Raw genomic sequence first — 19,856 nt, 5'->3', positions numbered from 1 at the left:
AGGGTTCCAAACACAGGTTATATTTAATAAGTTTGTAATTTGGCACAAACAATACTTTCTGCAGGTTTATTTGATAGTCACCTTAAGGAGGAGGATGATTTATGATGTTGTTGCAGTAAGGGTACTTTCACACTTGCGTTTATTTCCTTCCGTTACAATCCGCTCTTTTGGAAAACAGCGGAATCCGTTAACGGATTCCGCTGTTTCCCATAGACTTGTATTGAGGACGGATTGTACCAAAAGGACCTGCGTTGCTTCCGCTGGGCGACGCTCCGTTGCTTCCGCCCAGCGGGAGGAACGCAGCATGTAACGTTATTTTGAGCAGCAGAATCCTCTGGATTCCACTGCGCATGCTCTTCTTCTTCTTTTTTTTTTTTTTTTTTTTAAATCAAACTTTATTTTGGCTCGCGGTGGCCGAACGTTCAGCTGAGCGCCCGGCCGTCGGCAAGCGACATCGCTCAGCTGAGCAACCGGCCACCGGCATGCCCGGCCGCCGGCATGCCCGGGCGCCGGCAAGTGACAGCGCTCAGCTGATCACCCGGCGGCCGGCTGCAGGGAGCGATCAGCTGATCACCCGGCGGCCGGCTGCAGGGAGCGATCAGCTGATCACCCGGCGGCCGGCTGCAGGGAGCGATCAGCTGATCACCCGGCGGCCGGCTGCAGGGAGCGATCAGCTGATCACCCGGCGGCCGGCTGCAGGGAGCGATCAGCTGATCACCCGGCGGTTGGCTGCAGGGAGAGATCAGCTGATCACCCGGCGGCTGGCTACTGGGAGCGATCAGCTGATCGTTTACAATAGTCTGCCGCTGGTAAAACTGTAAAAAAAAAAAAAATCAAAACGAATTGCGTTGTTTTCCAGCATCCGTTGCATCCGTCACACAACGCAATGCAACGGATACCGTTCAACGCAAGTGTGAAAGTACCCTAATAGCTAAGAAAGAGCGCTGTTGCGTTCTGTATTGTGTTTGAGATACCAGGTGGTAGTGATGTGTCCTTCACAAACCAGCAGATTCTTTGAGCTGGCTCTTTGAAGTGATCAAAGTGAACAAGCCATAAAGAGACGCTTTTTTTTTTTTTTTTTTCCTCTGCTTCAGGGGGAAGCAGGAGATAAGGAGAAGAGTAAAGTAAACACAAGCTCTGGGCAGGAGCTGACACTTAAAGCTATACACACATTATTATTATTATTATTATTATTTATTATTATAGCGCCATTTATTCCATGGCGCTTTACAAGTGAAAGAGGGTATATGTACAACAATCATTAACAGTACATAACAGACTGGTATAGGAGGAGAGAGGACCCTGCCCGCGAGGGCTCACAGTGGTTCTTCCTTAGTTCAGTGGGCACAATTGAGTACCAGGGAATGATGTGCTAGGGTTAAGTTTTCTGACCTTGACTGGCACATATGGTAATGTGTAGGAGGAGAGGGGCTCAGCTTGTTTGCTGATAACAATGATCATCTTCTCTAGGTATTAGTCAGGGTTCAGGACCACTACAGTAAAGACCTGGCCAGTTGTTGGGTAAGTAATAGCATTTTAGACCAAACATATGTAAAGAAGTGTATACAGCTTCAATCATTGTATAGAGTTAGTAATAGAAGTCAGCACTTAGTGTCCAGTGTGTGCACAGAACAGATGACCCCTGACATGTTCATTTAACCCTGTAAGGTTTTCTTTCTGGCATAAAAAAGAGAAAATCATTGGTTTAGTGGAAGCTGCTGTGTGTGTGTGTGTGTGTGTGTGTGTGTGTGTGTGTGTTATTTTTTTTTTTGTGACCACAATTGATATTTTTTTACTAGTTTGGTGACTACATACAACATATTCATTAGCCTCTATATGCATGTGTCTGTGGCGTTGTGGTGTCACAATTCTCGCAGTTAAGACTTTTTTTCTATTTCTGTTAACAAATCCTGGTATTTTTTAGATGTAAATAGATCTGATATTTGCACACATCTATAAAACACTTTTTTTGTATCGCTTCCTAATTATCAGTGGCGTAACTAGAGTCTGGTGAGCCACAGTGTGAAATGTAGACCTGGGCACTCCCCCACCTGTCACACTCCACGCGCACACATGTTGGTCAGATCATATGTATGGGCCCCGTGTATATATGTCCCTTATCCTGGTATATATGGTGTTCCCCTCCCACCACCATAGTCATCCAATTATTATAACGCATCCCCATATTCCTCCATATATCACAATGTACCCTCATAGTCATTTATATATTATAATGCATCCCATAGTCCCCCATAGTCATCCAATTATAATAATGCACCCCCATTATCCTCCATATAGTATAATACTGCCTCACAGCCCTCCATATAGTATAATGCAGCCTCACAGCCTTCCATATAGCATAATGCAGCCTCACAACTCGCCATAGACTATAATGCACCCCCCTCCTCCCCCATAATCCTCTGGCGAGCGTGTACTCATTAAAAAATAAATCTGTACTTACCTCTCCTGGTTTCCCCGCAGCTCCGTTCTTGCCAAAACTGAAACACAGGAGAAGGTAGTGACTGCTTGTGTTCCACTTTGGAACGCATAAAGCATGAAGTGCCACCTACTCCTATTGTGGAGAAGGCGGCACCAGCCTGCTGAATGCGATTCACCATGGAACGCAGGCAGTTACCACCGTGGTAAGAGGAAGCGAGGGGCGGTGCGGAGGAGGGGGCGGCAGGAGTAGGAGGCTCCTTGACGCATTGTGCTGCAGTGCTGTGAAGTGGGTGTTGGGTTTAGGTCAGCAATGTCTGATTAGTCAGAGTGCAACACCTAGCACCCCTGACAGTCAGCTGTTCTAGGTGTCAACTGGAACTGCTGCCTTAGGCTGCCTTCACATTGGCGTTCCCCTCCGCAGCGTTCTGCGGAGGGGAACTGCCATCTATCCGCAGGCACCGCAAGTGCCTATACTTATAATGGGAGCGCACTGTGCTGCGGAGGACTGCGCATGACCGGGCGCATCCATTCACTCCCATATGTGATTTGTACGCGCGCGCATGCCAGCGTACAAATCACGCACTCTGATCTGCACCAGGGATGGAACATGTTGCATTTCTGGTGCGGCCAGAGTGTGTGATTTGTACGCTGGCATGCGCGCGCGTACAAATCACATATGGGAGTGAATGGATGCGCCCGGTCATGCGCAGTCCTCTGCAGCACAGTGCGCTCCCATTATAAGTATAGGCACTTGCGGTGCCTGCGGTCAGATGGCAGTTCCCCTCCACAGAACGCTGCGAAGTGGAACGCTAGTGTGAAGCCGCCCTTACCGAGCTGCCCTGTATACTATTTAGTAGCTATAGCCATCTACTGCACATTTGCCCCCTATTCAAATCTGTAAAAATCCCATGTGCAGTACGGTCTGCAGCCACTACAGTAGACAGAGCAACTGTATAACAGTAGTTCTTCTGTCAGCAATGATGCTTCAGGGTATCAGGTGTTTCACTCTCACCAATCAAACATTTAGTGATGAACTATACTAAGGCTAGGCCAACAATATTAAAGTCAAGGGCAACATCTTTAAACAACAAACTCATAAAATGCTGTGCTTTAACTAGGGAATTCTTGTCCTTGCAGTGTACTACATACACGAAAGTCTGCTAACACACAGAGAAGTAGAAATTAGTCTACCAAAAACAGATAAGAAAATGGCAGAGTCTCGAAAAAGAAGTGACATTTGGATCCATTTCAAATCTGTCAACAACATGAAAGCAGAATGTAACATTTGTAAAAGACAAATTTCCTTCCGAGCAGGGTCTACTACTAACCTTCTCAGGCATATGAGAATGTTGCATCCAACAATATGGAGTCAGGAAAAAAGGCAAGGTAGTAGCAATGTTACACCGCTGGTGGCTGAACATGAAGTCGGAGTCGGTGCTTCTACTTCAGGAACAGTTTCACCAGAAGTGTCTACAGCATCAACCACTTCTCTTGCTCCAATGAATCTCCAGCCTGTTGCAACAATTGAAAGCTCGATGACACAGTTTATGAATGAATCCATGACCCCATTAAAGCAAGCTTCACTTGATGAAGAATTGACGGCAATGATTGCCAGAGATTTTCAACCACTTTCGATTGTGGAGGACAATGGATTTAGAAAACTCATTTCTTCTCTAAATCCCATTTATGTTATTCCAAGCAGGAAAACCATCTCCCAGACAGTCCTTCCAAGAATGTATAACAGAGAACGTGATTCACTGCAAGAGAGGATTAAAAGCGCTTCAGCAGTGTGCCTAACGACCGATTGTTGGACATCCAGGACCACCACTGCATTCATTTCGGTTACATGCCATTACATCGAAAACTATAAAATGGTGTCCAGTCTTCTGGAATGTGTTGAGTTGTGTGAAAGTCATACTGCAGATAATTTGGCAGAAGAACTGTTAAGAATCGCAAAAAACTGGCAAATAGAAAGCAAGGTGATTTGCTGTGTTACTGATAATGCAGCTAACATAACAAAAGCTATTAAAATTCTTAATTGGGCCCACAACCCCTGTCTGGCACATACTATTAATCTAATAGTGAGAGATTCCATGAAGGTTATGATGCCCACTCTGGACAAAGTCAAGTCAATAGTTGAATTTTTCCATAGAAGCACAATAGCCACAGAAAAACTGAAGTCTACTCAACGACAGATGTCTATGCCAGAGCTGAAGCTCAAACAAGATTGCGAAACACGATGGAATTCAACATATTATATGCTTAAACGAGTTCTAGAGTCAAAGGATGCAATAATCTATACCCTGGCCATTATATCTGCACCTGTTGAAACACTAAACCAAGAAGAATGGAAAGAAGTGGGAGAGGCATGCGCTGTGTTGGAGCCATTTGAACAGGTCACTGTGGAGATCAGTGCAGAAAGGTACAATAGACACTTATTGATTGAAAGTTAAAGTTTAAAGTGGCTGCCCAGGCTTAAGGCACATGTCTTCCGTTATTAGTGAATGCAGACTTGGGAATCCTGTGTGCATTGTGAACGCTGTCAGTTCTCTAGCACTGGGAGTGGGCGGCTATGTAAGGCTAAGTTCACACTTCAGTTGTTTTCAATCCGTCAGGTCCGTCAGCAACGGATCAGTTGTTTTTTAGATGTCAACTGATGCAACTGATGTGTTTTTCACAGGATTCCTGTGAAAGGAATCCTGTGAAAAACACATCAGTTGCATCCGTTGCATCCGCTTTTTGACGGATCAGTCATGATCCGTTTGTGTTTGGGACAGCCCAGTGGGTGTGCCAAACATGCTGGGCATGCTCAGTAGAGCATGGCGGAATCCAGCGCTGGATTCCGTCGTAAGACGGATTACGACGGAATCCAGCACCATAGACATACATTGCAAGTGTGGCGGATGGCGACGGATTCCTACGCGGCGCGTTAATTTTGACGGCCCGAAAAACGTTACATTCTGCGTTGCTCCCCGCTCGGCGGTCAGTCAAAAACGACGGACCGCGACGCAGCGGATGCAACGCAGGGTCATCAGTCGCAATCCGTCACTAATAGAAGTCTATGGGGAAATACTGGATTCCTGCAAAATATTTTGCAGGATTCCGTAATTCCTCAAGGCTACGGATTGTGACTGATGCAAAATAACTGAAGTGTGAACTTAGCCTAACACAAGTATGTGATATGTATACCTCTGGCCATATTCTAACTAGATGTGACTGGACTCTCTCAATTCACTTGTATTGATTGAGTCACTGCACGTCTAGTGAGCATGTGGCTTCATGTATGCAAATCTGTGCTCCTATGACTGGAGAATCCTGTCTGCGCACTATGAAGATTCTTAAGTCTTTAAAATCCCTTAATATTATCGGTGAATATAGACATTGATTCCATGCCAGGTAGATGGCTTTTAGAAACAAGTTTGTAATTTATTGGATTACTATGACAACACCTGGTCCTTCCCAGTGCACTCACATTTTACAAAAGTGGTGGAGTCGTGACAAACAAAGCTGTAAAAGTAAATATTTTTGCAAAACAATACATGCATCTATAATATTAGGCAGCCCCCTCCATGAATAGTCACTTTTTGAGTGGTGTCCATCAATATTTTGCAATCATGTTGCCACCACCATTCTCCTCAGGTGGCGGCATTATATGCAGTGTATTAGTATTGTGACATGTTGTTTTTTTATTTTTTTTATTGTCCTGTTTAAGTTGTATTAAAATATTTACTGTTTTCTCTTTCTAAGATACGTTACCTCCTCCAAAATGCTCATTTTGTGCAGGGGGCTGCAGAGAGTCACTAGCCAACGTCAGACAGATGGAACAGTAACCACATCAAAGGTAACAGAGCTGGCGACCTCACTTATTGCATCTATGGACAGAAGGTTCCAGAAAATGGAATACAACATTTTGCTATCTGAATCCACCATATTGGATCCAAGATTCAAAAAGTTGGCCTTTAATGATAGTCGAGCTGTTGATGAAGCACTCAAAAGAATAACAGCAGCAGCAGCCAATTGTAGCTTCAGTGGCGAAACAGCTCTATCAGGAGATCAAGGGAGTGAAGCGACATCACTAGAAGTGGATCAACAAGAGTCTTCTGTATGGCGGCTCTTTGATGAAAGGGCAACAGGAGACACTGCAAGAAGGAATCCCACTGCAGCTGCCATAATAGAAGTAAGAGGTTATGTTGAAGAGCCCCTCATACAACGATCTGAAGACCCACTGACCTGGTGGCAGTCCAAAGCTTCAATATACCCCCGACTTAACAAGGTGATGGCTGAAAGATTGTGTATTGTTGCAACATCTGTACCTTCTGAAAGAGTTTTCTCAAAAACAGGACAGATAATAACAGAGAGAAGAAACCGGATCAGCTCAGAAAAACTGAAGTACTTAGTCTTTCTTAATGCCAATCTACCCTAAATCTAGTGTTCTAGTGAGCTTCTCACATTGAAAATGCAGCCTTGTCTGTAGAAATTAAGTCATTTTGCAGGAGTAACTGAGCAGAATAATTAACTGGTATTTTCATTATGTAAAGCCCTGGTCTTTCTATAAAGGCTGGTGTATTCACTGTATTGGTGATCGGGTTTCTGAAGCACAGCTATAGCTTTCAGACACTTCTTAGGAACATCCTTATGCTGGTAATACTAGAATGAGTATGGATATAGAATGATAAAATTAAGTTATACTAAAGGTAGCATCACACACGGCGACATCGCCGGCGACGTTGCTGCAACTTAGTCGCCGGGGTCAAGTTGCGGTGATATCGCCAATGTATCACCACGTTACACGCGCCGAATTCAAAGGCGATCAGTCGCCAATCGCCGTCACCAGGTTTCTGAACATGTTCGGAAACCCGGCAACCGACCGCATTGCCGCGTGTGACGCGGCGATAGCGAGCAGAGCGGCGACTCCTACGAGCAACTGTAATGTCGCAGTATGCTCCGAGGAGTCGCCCTCCTAATCGCCTAACCAGCAGGTGACATTGCGGCCAGATTCGCCGGTGAGATCTCACAATGTGACACCTCACTGGCAATCGGCAACTGACATGCATGCGCATGCAGTTGCCGGCGATGTCGGCTGACTGGTCGCCATGTGTGACTGTACCTTACTCATCAAAAACATATGTTAACTTGCACAGCTATACTTGCCATGTAACATGCTGCCTGCAGATAAGACTGCGTATTTACCGTTACAGTTTCACTTGAGGCCAGTATCAGCAAATACAAAAAATGACTCCTAATACCTTGAAAATTATTATTTACTTTAATACTGTTTGCACTTTTATGCTGTTTTCAAACATTTGTTAATGGTAATAAATAATCCTGTGTAAGGTGGCAAGATTATTTGTTTATTGTTCTTTTTTTTTTTTTTTTTTTTGCACTATATTAAAGGGTCTGTCCAGTCACAGATTATTGGGGTCAGCCTCAAGCACTTACACCCGTCAGCTATTATTGTCTCCTGTGTGACTGCTTGATGTAAATACTTTGAACTAAGTTGCATAGTACAGAATAGATTTATTCAATTTATGGCGGCTGCTGCGGACTACTGTAATTTACTTTTAAATGCAAGCTGTTTTTCAGTATCCAACAGTGGTCACTACATACTGAAGTGTATTTTTGCAGCGAAGTTCAAATTGTTATATTCAGCAGCCATTGAAGCACATGACAACTGATCAGTGGGTGCGCCAGGTGGCCGTTGGACCCCTTGTTATGAATGACCTGTTGCTTCTATAGGTATAGGTCATCAATATACCTTCACCAGACAATCCTTTAATTTAATTACTTTGGTTTCCAAAAACATTCCTGTTGGTTGCTATGAGTTGTCACATAGCACCCCGTTAGACAGACTGTTATAGTGTTATTCATCCTTCTCTTGCAATAAGGCACCTAATGTGATAGTGTTAAGATAGGAAAACTATACCAAAAAAATCTATTTAAAAAAACATTTTTACTTATCCTGTTAAAGGTGACAATACCACCTGAGTGATTTGCTACAATTGCTCTGTTTGCAGTAATTGTATACTGTTTTCCTACAGGCTGCTAAAAGTACTGTTTAATTGTTAGTGGCGATGCCATCTTGTGACTCAAATATTTAAATTGAACCTTGTTTTAATTGCACTTTGTGTGTTAGTTGCATTTTGTTTAACAATTTAATGTTTTCTTATATGTTGATATTTATAGTTACAGAGGTTGACCATGAGTATTGATGGCCTGGCCTTAAGCCCCTGTCACACTCGCATTAATGTGACTCACGATATCGCCACAGCGACGTCACTGCGGCGATATCCTGAGTGCATCGCCACGTGTGACCCGGCAAAATCGCCCCACAATTTATCGCTGGTCGCAGTCGCGAGGTTTTCGGTCCGGACCGAAAACCACGCAACTGCAATCTAGCGACATCGCTGCATGTGACACCTTCACACCAGCGACTTCAGGAGCTGCACTATAGCTCCTGGAGACACTGGTGTGATGCTCTGGCATCACACAGCGACATTGCAGGAGAAGTCGCAGGTGAGATCGTCACATATGACATCTCACCCGTGACGTTGATGCGGTGGGCGGGGTCACACGGTCATCAGCGACGTTGCCCACCACATTGACATGTGTGACAGGGCCCTTACTTTAATTCAGAGACGGGAAACTTCAGGTCTTGAGTGCCACACACAGTGTAGATGATTCAATTATCAACTGTGCAATACTAAAGACCCCGTCAGACAGGGAGGTATCACTGGCGATGTTGCTGCAACTTAGTAGGCATGGTCAAGTTACAATGACATCGCCAGTGTGTCGCCTCGTGTGACAGGGCAATTTCCCGCTGCCATCGCTCATCTCCTGAATTCGGAGGTTGCCTAGCACTGCTGGGAAACCTGGCGATGAGGAGCAGGCGATCTGAACACATTGCCGCGTGTGACGCAGCAATAGTGTTCTGACACACGACGGGAGCCATACAAAGTATGGATGCACCGGACCATAAGACGCACCCTGGTTTTAGAGAAGGAAAATAGTAAAATAAAATTTTAAGCAAAAAATGTGGTCATGACACTGTTATGGGGCAAGGATCTGCTGCTGACACTATTATGGGGGTAATGTCCCCAAATTCTCTACTAAGGTACCCCATCCTGGTAATTATCCTCCTCTCCTGCCTTGTATGTATGTATGTATGTATATGTGTATGTATATGTGTGTGTATATATATATATATAATATATATAATATTTGGGGACATTACCCCCCATAATAGTGTCAGCAGCAGATCCTCGCCACATAACAGTGTGTCATGACCACATTTTTTGCTTAAAATTTTATTTTACTATTTTCCTTCTCTAAAACCAGGGTGCGTCTTATGGTCCGGTGCGTCTTATAGTCCGAAAAATACGGTATATATTTATTTTTTTTTCTAATAAATAAATAAATAAAATATATATATATATATATATATATATATATATATATATATATATATATATATATATATATATATATATATATATATTTAAATTATATTATATTGAGATAGAGGTAGATATATCTATCTATCTATATGTCCCTCATCCTGGCATAGCCCCATCTTGCTATATACTGCCACCCTGGTATGTACTCCCATCCTGCTATATACCTCATCCTGGTATATGGCCGCATCCTGCTATATACCCTCATCCTAGCATGTGCTCCCATCCTGCTATATACACCATCATGCTCCTATATATGCCATCATCCTGCTATATACCCCCATCCTGCTATATATGCCATCATCCTGCTATATATGCCATCATCCTGCTATATATGCCATCATCCTGCTATATATGCCATCATCCTGCTATATATGCCATCAACCTGCTATATATGCCATCATCCTGCAATATATGCCATCATCCTGCTATATATGCCATCATCCTGCTATATATGCCATCATCCTGCTATATATGCCATCAACCTGCTATATATGCCATCAACCTGCTATATATGCCATCAACCTGCTATATATGCCATCATCCTGCAATATATGCCATCATCCTGCTATATATGCCATCATCCTGCTTTATACGCTATCATGCTGCTATATATGCCATCATTCTGCTATTTATGCCATCATCCTGCTCATATGCCATCATCCTGCTATATACCCCCATCCTGCTATATATGCCATCATCCTGCTATATATGCCATCATCCTGCTATATATGCCATCATCCTGCTATATATGCCATCATCCTGCTATATATGCCATCAACCTGCTATATATGCCATCAACCTGCTATATATGCCATCAACCTGCTATATATGCCATCAACCTGCTATATATGCCATCATCCTGCAATATATGCCATCATCCTGCTATATATGCCATCATCCTGCTATATATGCCATCATCCTGCTATATATGCCATCATCCTGCTATATATGCCATCATCCTACTATATATGCCATCATCCTGCTCATATGCCATCATCTTGCTATGTCCAGCATCCTGTGGCACATACAGGAAAAAAAAAAAAAATTATATTCACCTTTCCTCGCTCCACGCAGCATCGCTCCTCCTCAGTCTGTGCCAGCAGCGCTGTGTGGAGCCGGCCACGATCCCTGCAGCACCGTGATCTTCTCCAGTCTGTGCCGGCGCGGCTGTGTGGACTCAGCTGCTGCCTGCTCGTGCCCCCGATGACCCGCTCCACCGCAGCACCCTCATTCCCTGCAGCCCTACATTCAGACTATAAGACGCACCCCCCCCCACTTTCCCCCAACATTTGGGGGGAAAAAAGTGCGTCTTATAGTTCGAAAAATACGGTATACAATAATATATGTTATTATTTTTTATTAAAATATATAATATAATAAATCTAGATTTATTATTAATATATAACATATATATATATATATCAGTTAGGTCCAGAAATATTTGGACAGTGACACAAGTTTTGTTATTTTAGCTGTTTACAAAAACATGTTCAGAAATACAATTATATATATAATATGGGCTGAAAGTGCACACTCCCAGCTGCAATATGAGAGTTTTCACATCCAAATCGGAGAAAGGGTTTAGGAATCATAGCTCTGTAATGCATAGCCTCCTCTTTTTCAAGGGACCAAAAGTAATTGGACAAGGGACTCTAAGGGCTGCAATTAACTCTGAAGGCGTCTCCCTCGTTAACCTGTAATCAATGAAGTAGTTAAAAGGTCTGGGGTTGATTACAGGTGTGTGGATTTGCATTTGGAAGCTGTTGCTGTGACCAGACAACATGCGGTCTAAGGAACTCTCAATTGAGGTGAAGCAGAACATCCTGACGCTGAAAAAAAAGAAAAAATCCATCAGAGAGATAGCAGACATGCTTGGAGTAGCAAAATCAACAGTCGGGTACATTCTGAGAAAAAAGGAATTGACTGGTGAGCTTGGGAACTCAAAAAGGCCTGGGCGTCCACGGATGACAACAGTGGTGGATGATCGCCGCATACTTTCTTTGGTGAAGAAGAACCCGTTCACAACATCAACTGAAGTCCAGAACACTCTCAGTGAAGTAGGTGTATCTGTCTCTAAGTCAACAATAAAGAGAAGACTCCATGAAAGTAAATACAAAGGGTTCACATCTAGATGCAAACCATTCATCAATTCCAAAAATAGACAGGCCAGAGTTAAATTTGCTGAAAAACACCTCATGAAGCCAGCTCAGTTCTGGAAAAGTATTCTATGGACAGATGAGACCAAGATCAACCTGTACCAGAATGATGGGAAGAAAAAAGTTTGGAGAAGAAAGGGAACGGCACATGATCCAAGGCACACTACATCCTCTGTAAAACATGGTGGAGGCAACGTGATGGCATGGGCATGCATGGCTTTCAATGGCACTGGGTCACTTGTGTTTATTGATGACATAACAGCAGACAAGAGTAGCCGGATGAATTCTGAAGTGTACCGGGATATACTTTCAGCCCAGATTCAGCCAAATGCCGCAAAGTTGATCGGACGGCGCTTCATAGTACAGATGGACAATGACCCCAAGCATACAGCCAAAGCTACCCAGGAGTTCATGAGTGCAAAAAAGTGGAACATTCTGCAATGGCCAAGTCAATCACCAGATCTTAACCCAATTGAGCATGCATTTCACTTGCTCAAATCCAGACTTAAGACGGAAAGACCCACAAACAAGCAAGACCTGAAGGCTGCGGCTGTAAAGGCCTGGCAAAGCATTAAGAAGGAGGAAACCCAGCGTTTGGTGATGTCCATGGGTTCCAGACTTAAGGCAGTGATTGCCTCCAAAGGATTCGCAACAAAATATTGAAAATAAATTTTTTTTTCTTGGGTTTGGTTTATTTGTCCAATTACTTTTGACCTCCTAAAATGTGGAGTGTTTGTAAAGAAATGTGACAATTCCTACAATTTCTATCAGATATTTTTGTTCAAACCTTCAAATTAAACGTTACAATCTGCACTTGAATTCTGTTGTAGAGGTTTCATTTCAAATCCAATGTGGTGGCATGCAGAGCCCAACTCGCGAAAATTGTGTCACTGTCCAAATATTTCTGGACCTAACTGTGTGTGTGTGTGTGTAATATATATATATTTTTATTATTATTAATTTATATAATTATTATTTTATGTTATATATATATAACATAAAATAATAATTATATTAAATGTCCTTAGTTGTGAAGGGGTTGAGGCATGACATACCAAAAAGAGACAGAAAACACAGCGCCAAAAACGCAAGTAACGTAATTTACATATTTGGTGCAGAAATGCTGCAACATCGAAAGATCATCGTGGGAATATAGCCTTATACCTCAATATTGTGCAAACTTTAACAAACCTCTTACTGTTGAGACCAATATGGCAGATATTGTGATATCAGATCACATTGTAAAATGTTTGATTCATTGATTATTTTTTTTTTTTTTAGTTCACATTATGTTCTGACATTGGCGGGAATGGGAATATTAGACAGGAGGAGGCCAAGGTCACGGCTAAAGTAGGACACTGCCTCTGTGTTGTTAATCTGCGGCACAGAACATAGCCCAAAAGCGGTTAATACAAAGATTTGGGGGCAGCGCTTGATCCACAGCACAAGTCGTATTTATTACAGATGATAAGCAGGGCTGATACAGGCAATTTGTGCACTGGCTGAATGCCCGAATTTGTCTCACCGGTCAGGGTTCAGCCCCAACCCCAGGACACACTCATGACACTGTGCAAAGTGTGGAGCTGAAAATGATTATTTCCTAACCTCTCAAACTGGTTACATTTTTTTTTTTTTTTTTTTGGGGTGGATTAAACACTGCTTTAACACTTCAGGAATGCAAAAAGTTAAATTGAGACCATTCATATAAAAAAAATGTTTCTTTATTTATGCAGTGTTGTGAGCCTATGCTGCTAGCGAACACAATAGAAAGGCTACATGTTAACAATATAACCAGGCCGCAAAGAAAACATTCCGAAGTGATGGAAATCCAGGGTTCTAATCTAGAATGTAACAAATAAGAGCTCACTGCGGTTTATTAGATTATACATAGAGTGCACACTCCAATCATTTTTCTATATAACAACAAAAAAAAGACAACTGCACTCTGAAATGCTAGAACATGCAAACAATGAATGCAGGAATATAGAGATGCATCACTGCTTAAGGAAATCTAGGAAAAATTAAGATATCTAGCATACAAAAATGCTATTTCTAGATCTGCCCAGTAGCCACGTCAAGGCATGTCTCGTATACTGGGAACGTACAATGAACTGAAGCCTCTGTCTCTGGGTTACAAACCTCCATGTGTATGGGTGAGTAGGAACCAGGTATTATCCAGAAAATCCAGGGTTCTAATGTGGAATGTAACGACAAATGAGTGCTCGATGTGGCTTATTAGATTATTCATAGGCTGCACACTCCATTCATTTTTCTATATGACAGCAAAAAAAGACAGCTGCACTCTGAAATGCTAGAAGATGCAAACAATGCATGCAGGAATATAAACATGCATCACTTCCTAAGGAAATCTAGGAATAAGTTAAATATTTAGCAAACAAAAAATGTCCATTTCTATACCTGTCCAGTAGCCACGTCAAGGCATCTCTTGTATACTGAGAACCTACACTGAACTCGCGCCTCTCTTGGCTATAAACCTCCATGTGTATGGGCATGTAGGAACCTGATATTATCCAGAAAATCCAGGGTTCTAATATAGAATGTAACGACAAATGAGTGCTTGATGCAGATTATTAGATTATTCATAGGGTGCACACTCCATTCATTTTTCTATATGACAACAAAAAAAGACAGCTGCACTCTGAAATGCTAAAACATGCAAGCAATGAATGCAGGAATATAGGCCTGCATCACTGCTTAAGGAAATCTAGGAAAAAGTGAGATATTTAGCATTCAAAAATGGCCATTTCTATATCTGCCCAGTAGCCACATCAAGGCATATCTCGTATACTGGGAACCTACACTGAGCTGATCCTCTCTCTGGGTTACAAACCTCCATGTGTATGGGCGAGTAGGAACCTGCTACTATCCAGGGTTCTAATGTAGAATGTAATGACAGAGTGCTCGATGCGGCTTAGTAGATTATTCATAGGCTCTCACACTCCATTCATTTTTCTGTATGACTAAGTAGGAGAGTTAAATTAGTGCAGTCCTTTACTTTCTCCCTGCTGGTGTTCCCTACAGAGAGAGATGGAAAAACCATTGAAGGGGGTTGTTGAAACGTTATAAGAAAAGTAACAGACAATAAGTATATAAATAGTTCTTACTCATTTGATTCAGATCAGCAACCCCCAATAATGGTTTACAATGCGGTGATGAGTAGTGATGCCAATAGTCGTAATGGCACATCATCAGTCTGGTAAGGTGCATCCTCAAGGTCCATGGTGCAGAAGAGCACAGACTGGTGTGTGTACAGAAGGGTGGCCTGGTGGGATCTATGTAGACTGGATGGAAAGTGGAAAAGTAGAGGAAGAGCAGAGTAGATCAGGAGGGTAACCGCGCTGCTGGAGCACTGTTAAGTAAAATAGTTAAAGGACTACAAAGGGTGTTTTTTCCATCGCTGGAGTGGTGCTTTTAATCTAAGCTGTCTGCCCGTACTCTTAGGCCAGAATCACACTTGCTAGTGCCTTGCGTGTAACTCGCGCGAGTCTCTCATGGTAGAACCCGGCATGGCCGCACACTCCCCTGACTGGAGCGGGTCGGTTGCATGTATCTCTATGCAGCTCAGACGCCCCTGTATGCATAGTGTGCGGCCATGCCGGGTTCTACCATGAGAGACTCGCGCGAGTTACACGCGAGGCACTAGCAAGTGTGATTCTGGCCTTATACTCACCCTCCAGCGTTTTCACCCTTTATCCGGCACCTCTCCTGTCAGTCTAAGGCAGTTTTGTGAGCTGCCGGCTTCGCCAGTGTTTCATAGATCATTCTGGTGCTCATTCTTCAATACAAGTCTATGACAGCTTCTTTCTGGCTCTCATAAACTTGTATTCCTTGTGAAGTATCTTCTGACTGCCGGACAGTCAGAAGTTAGTCACAAGATGGCGCTGCAGGACCGCCACGATACTGATAAAGGGTGGAAATGCCAAAGGGTGAGTACAAGACTTAGGGTAGGGACTTTAAATTAAAAGCACCGCACCAGCAGTTTAAAAAAACCCCCAAACAAAATAAAACACTGGATTGGTGCTTTTTAATTGAGAATGTCAGGAGGCACAGTGTGGCAATGTAGTGGAGTCCAACAGTGTAGCAGAATTGGGCATGTAATGAGGCACACAGTGGTGATTGTAACTAGTCTAGCAAAGTAGCAAAGTTGGTTATGTCAGGAGGCATACAGTGGTGATGTAGCAGAGCTGGCTGTATCAGGAGATTCACTCTGGCTATGAAGAAGAGTCCTGCAAAGTAGCAGAGCTGGGTATGTCAGAAGGCACTCTATGGCAGTAATGCACAACTGAGTGTGTCAAGAGACACAGATAAGCAAAGTGGAGCAGTGATCAGCAGGAATAGTGGCGGGTGCCAACTACCTTAATTCTCTGGCAGCATGTCAGTGCCTGACCTGGTCTAAGGCAACATGCGCACGCTGCAGATTTTTGTGCTCACAAACTGCAACCAAATCTGAACTTTGTCAGAGAGCCTGGAAATGTAAAAAAAATTGCGTGTAATGTAGGTGCATTTTTGGTGCGTTTTGGTTCGTTTTTGACAACATGCGTTTTTGATGCATTTTTGTGACAAATGTTGACAACAACGCAGGAAGAATGAACATGCTGCATTTTTTTTTTTATCACAAACATTTGACAAATAAAACGCTGACAAAATGCAATTTGCGCATAGCAAATCTGACTTCTCATAGACTTTGCTGGGAAGTCAAATGTCAAAGTTCTGACAAAACAACAGCCAAAAACGCAGCGTGCGCATCTAGCCTAAAGGTCTCAGGTGAGTGATCCTCCCTTTCCTGTCTTTCCTCCCTGTCTTTCCTCCCTGTCTTTCCTCCCTTTCCTGGCCTCCCTTTCCTGGCCTCACTGTCTTTCCTCACTGTCTTTCCTCCCTGTCTTTCCTCCCTGTCTTTCCCGGCCTCCCTGTCTTTCCCGGCCTCCCTGTCTTTCCCGGCCTCCCTGTCTTTCCCGGCCTCCCTGTCTTTCCCGGCCCCTCCCTGTCTTTCCCGGCCTCAATGGCCTCCCTGTCTTTCCCGGCCTCCCTGGCCTCCCTGTATTTCCTGGCCTCCCTGTCTTTCCCGGCCTCCATTTCTTTCCCGGCCTCCCTGTCTTTCCCGGCCTCCCTGTCTTTCCCGGCCTCCCTGTCTTTCCCGGCCTCCCTATCTTTCCTGGCCTCCCTGTCTTTTTCCTGGCCTCCCTGTCTTTTTCCTGGCCTCCCTGTCTTTTTCCTGGCCTCCCTGTCTTTTTCCTGGCCTCCCTATCTTTCCTGGCCTCCCTGTCTTTCCTGGCCTCCCTGTCTTTTTCCTGGACTCCCTGGCCTTCCTGTCTTTCCTGTCTTTCCTGGCCTCCCTGGCCATCCTGTCTTTCCTGTCTTTCCTGGCCTCCCTGGCCATCCTGTCTTTCCTGTCTTTCCTGGCCTCCCTGTCTTTCCTGTCTTTCCTGGCCTCCCTGTCTTTTTCCTGGCCTCCCTGGCCTTCCTGTCTTTCCTGGCCTCCGTGGCCATCCTGTCTTTCCTGCCTTTCCTGGCCTCCCTGCCTTTTCTGGCCTTCCTGGCCTTCCTGTCTTTCCCAGCCTCCCTGTCTTTCCTGGCCTCCCTTCCCTAGCCTCCCTGTCCTCCCTGCTCTCTCAGGCAATCTCTGCTGAGTAATAAGAATATGACCACAGGTAACCATGGAAGAGGCAAGAAGCGAGGAATGGCAAGAGTAGCATGAACTGGAAGGTTTGTAGAAACAATGACCTAAAGCCACCTAGACTGTAATGTGGCAGCAAAGGGAACAAATGTATGTAATCAAAAAAAGCTTTACTCTTCTTTTTATCAGGTAGGAAATCCTAGAATGAAATCCAATTGATTTTAATAATTCTGGGATCAGTATTGGTGGCAGACACTCAGCCATGTTAAACCCCTCTTTCTACAGTGTTGTCCTCACTCCCTGCCTTGGCGCTAGCACCCAGTACTCCCACAAAAGAGGCTTCATCCAGCGTGGTGAATGGGTTGGACATATCGGAGCAACAGAGACCTTGGCTGTATCTAGAAGAGATGGTGAATTCTTTGCTCAGCACCGCTCAGCAACTGAAAGCCTATGTGGAGCAGGCGAAAAACGAGGCAGTGGCCACCGCGGAGAGGAAAGAGGTAGGATACGATTTTGGATGTCCAAGTAAAGACAGTGTTATGTCAGCTAAAGTTTTTTTGCCACTGGTGAAGGCGATTTTGTGTTGAGTGAAATGGCAGTAGACCGGTATGCAAAGGGAGGGGAGTGGCACATGGGGGGGCAGGACCTGACTACACAGTGTGTGTAGTCTGTAACCATGGAGGCACACGTCTTTACATGAGATATAGTTACAATATTGTAGAAGATTTTCAATCAGGACTTGTAAAGTTACTTCATTTGGGATTTTTAGATGCACTGGCTACTGACATGTACAGTACAAACATCTTACAATGGTGTAACAAATGGCGTAATACTCGCCTTACTGTTCCTTACCTTCTCAATGTTTCCCTGGTTGCCAGTTCCTGTTGACAGAACTCCAGCGGTGACATGTGACCACTGCAGTCAATCACTGACTGCAGCAGTGATGCTTCCAATCCAATGAGATCACTACTATGGTGATTCATCAACATGTCATTACCTGGGTGAGATCGACAATGTGAGAAGTCAGTGCAGAGTAGGCTTGGGATTGATGAGGTATAACGTTTTATTGTTAGACTATTATCAGCTGTTTGTAGTTACATAGATTGAAAAAGACCTAGGTCCATCTAGTTCAACCTTCCTCTACATTTTGTCACTAAGTCACTTTTATAACCAACAATGTTGTGTGCACTGAGGAAATCATCCAGCCCTTTTTTTAAAAGCTGTTATAGTATCTGCCATTACTACCTCTTGTGGTCGGCATTCCACAGTCTGACTGCTCTAACTGTAAAGAACCCTTTCCTATTTAGCTGCCGGAGTCGCTTTTCTTCCACTCGCAGTGAATGGTCCTTAGTATTGACTTTGGAAGAAATAAGTCATGTGCCAGTGCTTGAAAAATAAAAAATAAAAACGTTATGGGATTGAATAACTTTTTTTTAAAGGGAACCTCAGTGGTCCTGTAACTGAATCAACTCTGCAGCAGCATGAACCCCCCCCCCCCTCTAAAGTACTTACTTATTAGACTAGTCATCCTTCCATGCTGCTTTTGAACTTTTAGTACCATATTTCCCAGAAAATAAGACACTGTTATATCTATATAAAACTTTTTTTTTTTTTTTTGCCCCAAAAAAAGCGCTAGGGCTTATTTTCGAGGAAACACGGTAGGTGGTCAGTTTATTAAAAAATTATGTGGACTAGATGCCACATCAAAAGTGACTAGTTTTTACTCTCATTTTATTCCCATTGTTCAGTACTGAAAATATTGGCCTATTTATTTTCAATTTCTATGTTTTTGGGTTTTTTTTTCTAAAGCAAGGGGGCGTGTCTCACAGAGTAATAATACAGAACAGCTTAAAGACACGCCCCTGAGGATACCTAGTTTTTAAAGATCATAAATATTAGCACTAAATAAAGGACAATATCTCTGAAGCAATAAGGCAGGCAATTATAAAAAAAAAAGTATTCAGGAGAGCAGCAGGACAAAAATAAGTGCAAACCCTGCTCACCAGGGCCTCTTTAGTTACTTTTTAGCAAGTAGATCTTTATTTTTTGTGTTTTATACAATTTTCCAATAAACTTTTATATTACTGCTTTGGATGGCGTAATTCATTGATTAGTTCAATCATGTGATAGATGCAACTATCGTCTTGCACCTATGTGTCCATCACTTGATCG

General features: G+C 43.4%; 1 protein-coding gene across 6 annotated transcripts in view; it reads left to right on the top strand.

Annotated features, from left to right (window-relative positions):
- The window catches only part of DEAF1 (DEAF1 transcription factor), a 119,257-nt gene that overhangs the window by 60,969 nt on the left and 38,432 nt on the right, over positions 1 to 19,856 (top strand). For 2 of the 6 annotated variants that reach the window (XR_012727405.1, XR_012727404.1), the window contains exons 9-10: positions 3,577 to 4,861; positions 17,970 to 18,184. Coding sequence is in view for 4 of the 6 variants with exons in the window: in XM_075326867.1 (XP_075182982.1) it covers positions 3,577 to 4,861; positions 6,187 to 6,862 (1,961 nt within the window). In the remaining 2 variants the exon portion in view is untranslated. Of the gene's footprint in view, positions 1 to 3,576; positions 4,862 to 6,186; positions 8,548 to 17,969; positions 18,185 to 19,856 lie in introns of those variants that run through there. The other 4 variants (XM_075326870.1, XM_075326871.1, XM_075326868.1 and 1 more) reach the window with 3 other exon arrangements.

The sequence above is a fragment of the Anomaloglossus baeobatrachus genome, chromosome 10, assembly GCF_048569485.1.
Source record: "Anomaloglossus baeobatrachus isolate aAnoBae1 chromosome 10, aAnoBae1.hap1, whole genome shotgun sequence".
Classification (NCBI taxonomy): domain Eukaryota; kingdom Metazoa; phylum Chordata; class Amphibia; order Anura; family Aromobatidae; genus Anomaloglossus; species Anomaloglossus baeobatrachus.
Note: the sequence above shows the minus strand (reverse complement) of the source record. Positions and strands in the feature narration are given on the sequence as shown.